The sequence below is a fragment of the Durio zibethinus genome, chromosome 6, assembly GCF_047325235.1.
Source record: "Durio zibethinus cultivar Kanyao isolate XHJ-2024 chromosome 6, ASM4732523v1, whole genome shotgun sequence".
Lineage (NCBI taxonomy): Eukaryota > Viridiplantae > Streptophyta > Magnoliopsida > Malvales > Malvaceae > Durio > Durio zibethinus.
This window is the reverse complement of record NC_143167.1, coordinates 9,050,741-9,052,296: the sequence shown is the minus strand read 5'-3', so window position 1 is coordinate 9,052,296 and position 1,556 is coordinate 9,050,741. Positions and strand designations below refer to the sequence as shown.

The 1,556-nt window shown below is 34.4% G+C and overlaps 1 protein-coding gene across 1 annotated transcript; it reads left to right on the top strand.

Moving 5' to 3' along the window:
• Nucleotides 1-327: 327 nt before the first annotated feature.
• On the top strand, nt 328-1,101 carry LOC111286573 (agamous-like MADS-box protein AGL62). Its single transcript, XM_022876607.2, has one exon. The coding sequence runs from the start codon at nt 445-447 to the stop codon at nt 1,099-1,101; it is 657 nt and encodes a 218-aa protein (XP_022732342.2). The 5' UTR covers nt 328-444.
• Nucleotides 1,102-1,556: the final 455 nt, after the last annotated feature.

Here is a 1,556-nt window from a genome sequence, read left to right as displayed (position 1 = left end):
TCGTTTACTTGGATGGTAAACATATATACAAGTAAACAAATCTACAAATATCCATGCTTTCCTCATTGAATGGATTCATTAAAAAAGGGTTTTGGAGGATTAAGTAAAAGGATTATTGTGGTATGATTATTGGGGAACAGTTAACAAGTAGAAGCTCATGAATATGGTTAACAATTTGAAGGTAAAAAGCAAAACGGTTTTCCTCATTATGCCAATTAACCAATACATAATTACTTTTAATTGTAATTCTACTTCAATCGATTTTGGTAACCTCCAAATCTTGGAATAATACGAAAAACAAATGTTGCAATTAAAGCAGCATAGGACAATAATTAACTTGAATAGCGACATAAAATGGAGCAGGTCTATAAATACCCTATAGTCAGTGTTTTCGTACATACATAGATCTCTGATTGCTTTGATTCTTCTTGTATAGTTTTCACCATGATGCAGAAAAATCCGATCCAGGGTCGCCAAAAGCTGGCGATGAAAAAGATAGCAAAGAAAAATAATCTTCAAGTAACGTTCTCCAAACGTCGTGCCGGACTTTTTAAAAAGGCTAGTGAACTTTGCACACTTTGTGGGGTTGATGTTGCCATCATAGTCTTCTCCCCGGCAGGCAAGGTATTCTCATTCGGCCACCCTCAGGTTGAGTCCACTATTGATCGGTTTTTCAGTCGAAACCCTTATCTTCATAACTCTAACACGCATAAGCTTGTTGAAGCTCATAGAAATGCTAACATCCAAGAGCTTAATGCACAATTAGCTCAACTCCTTGATATGTTGGAGGTTGAAAAAAGGAAGGGAGAAGCATTTGAGGAGATAAGGGAAGCCGGACGGAGGAAATGCTGGTGGCAAGCCCCAATTGATGAACTTGGGTTGAATGAGCTACAGCAGTTGAGAATTGCGCTTGAGGAGCTAAAGAGGAATGTCACAAAACAAGGCAACCAGGTTTTGGTTGATTCCAGCCATTGCTGGCCATTTTTGGCAGCAAATGGTATCGGAGGAGGTGTTTTTCCTTTTGGAAATGAAGGATCTGAAATGGATCCTGCTTCCAGTATTACTCAAATGTATAAATTTGGTCATCAGGGCCTGTTTTGAGGCTAGTAACTCACTAGCTAATTGCTATCTACTTTGCAGGTTTTTTTTTTCTTTAATATATTTTTTTAATGAAATTTCAAATAAAATAGAAGTTGAAGTTGTAATATAATGAGATTTGAACATAAAATCTAAAGTTTTAAGGCCTCTTCTTAATCATTAAACCAAAATTTCTTTGGCAATGTGTTACGGTTTTAAAATGATAAATGTTGAGCTTATGTGCAGCGGGTGAATCTAGAATTTATGGTTTTCTTTTGGTCAATAATCCATAATTTATACTTAGTGAGGGCAAAATTTGTTGAAAGGTATTTATTTATCATTTACAAGCAATAAAATTACAAATTAAACACTTTTATCAAACATATAATGAGAAATATTTTTTATAATCTTATTTATTCAAATCATGCATTATTCAAAGGTGAGTAGTACTGCATTTTCAATTAAATTTAAGATTAATA

Coding starts and splice junctions, on each gene's coding strand:
- LOC111286573 (XM_022876607.2), top strand. CDS start 445: ATGATGCAGAAAAATCCGATCCAGGGTCGCCAAAAGCTGGCGATGAAA.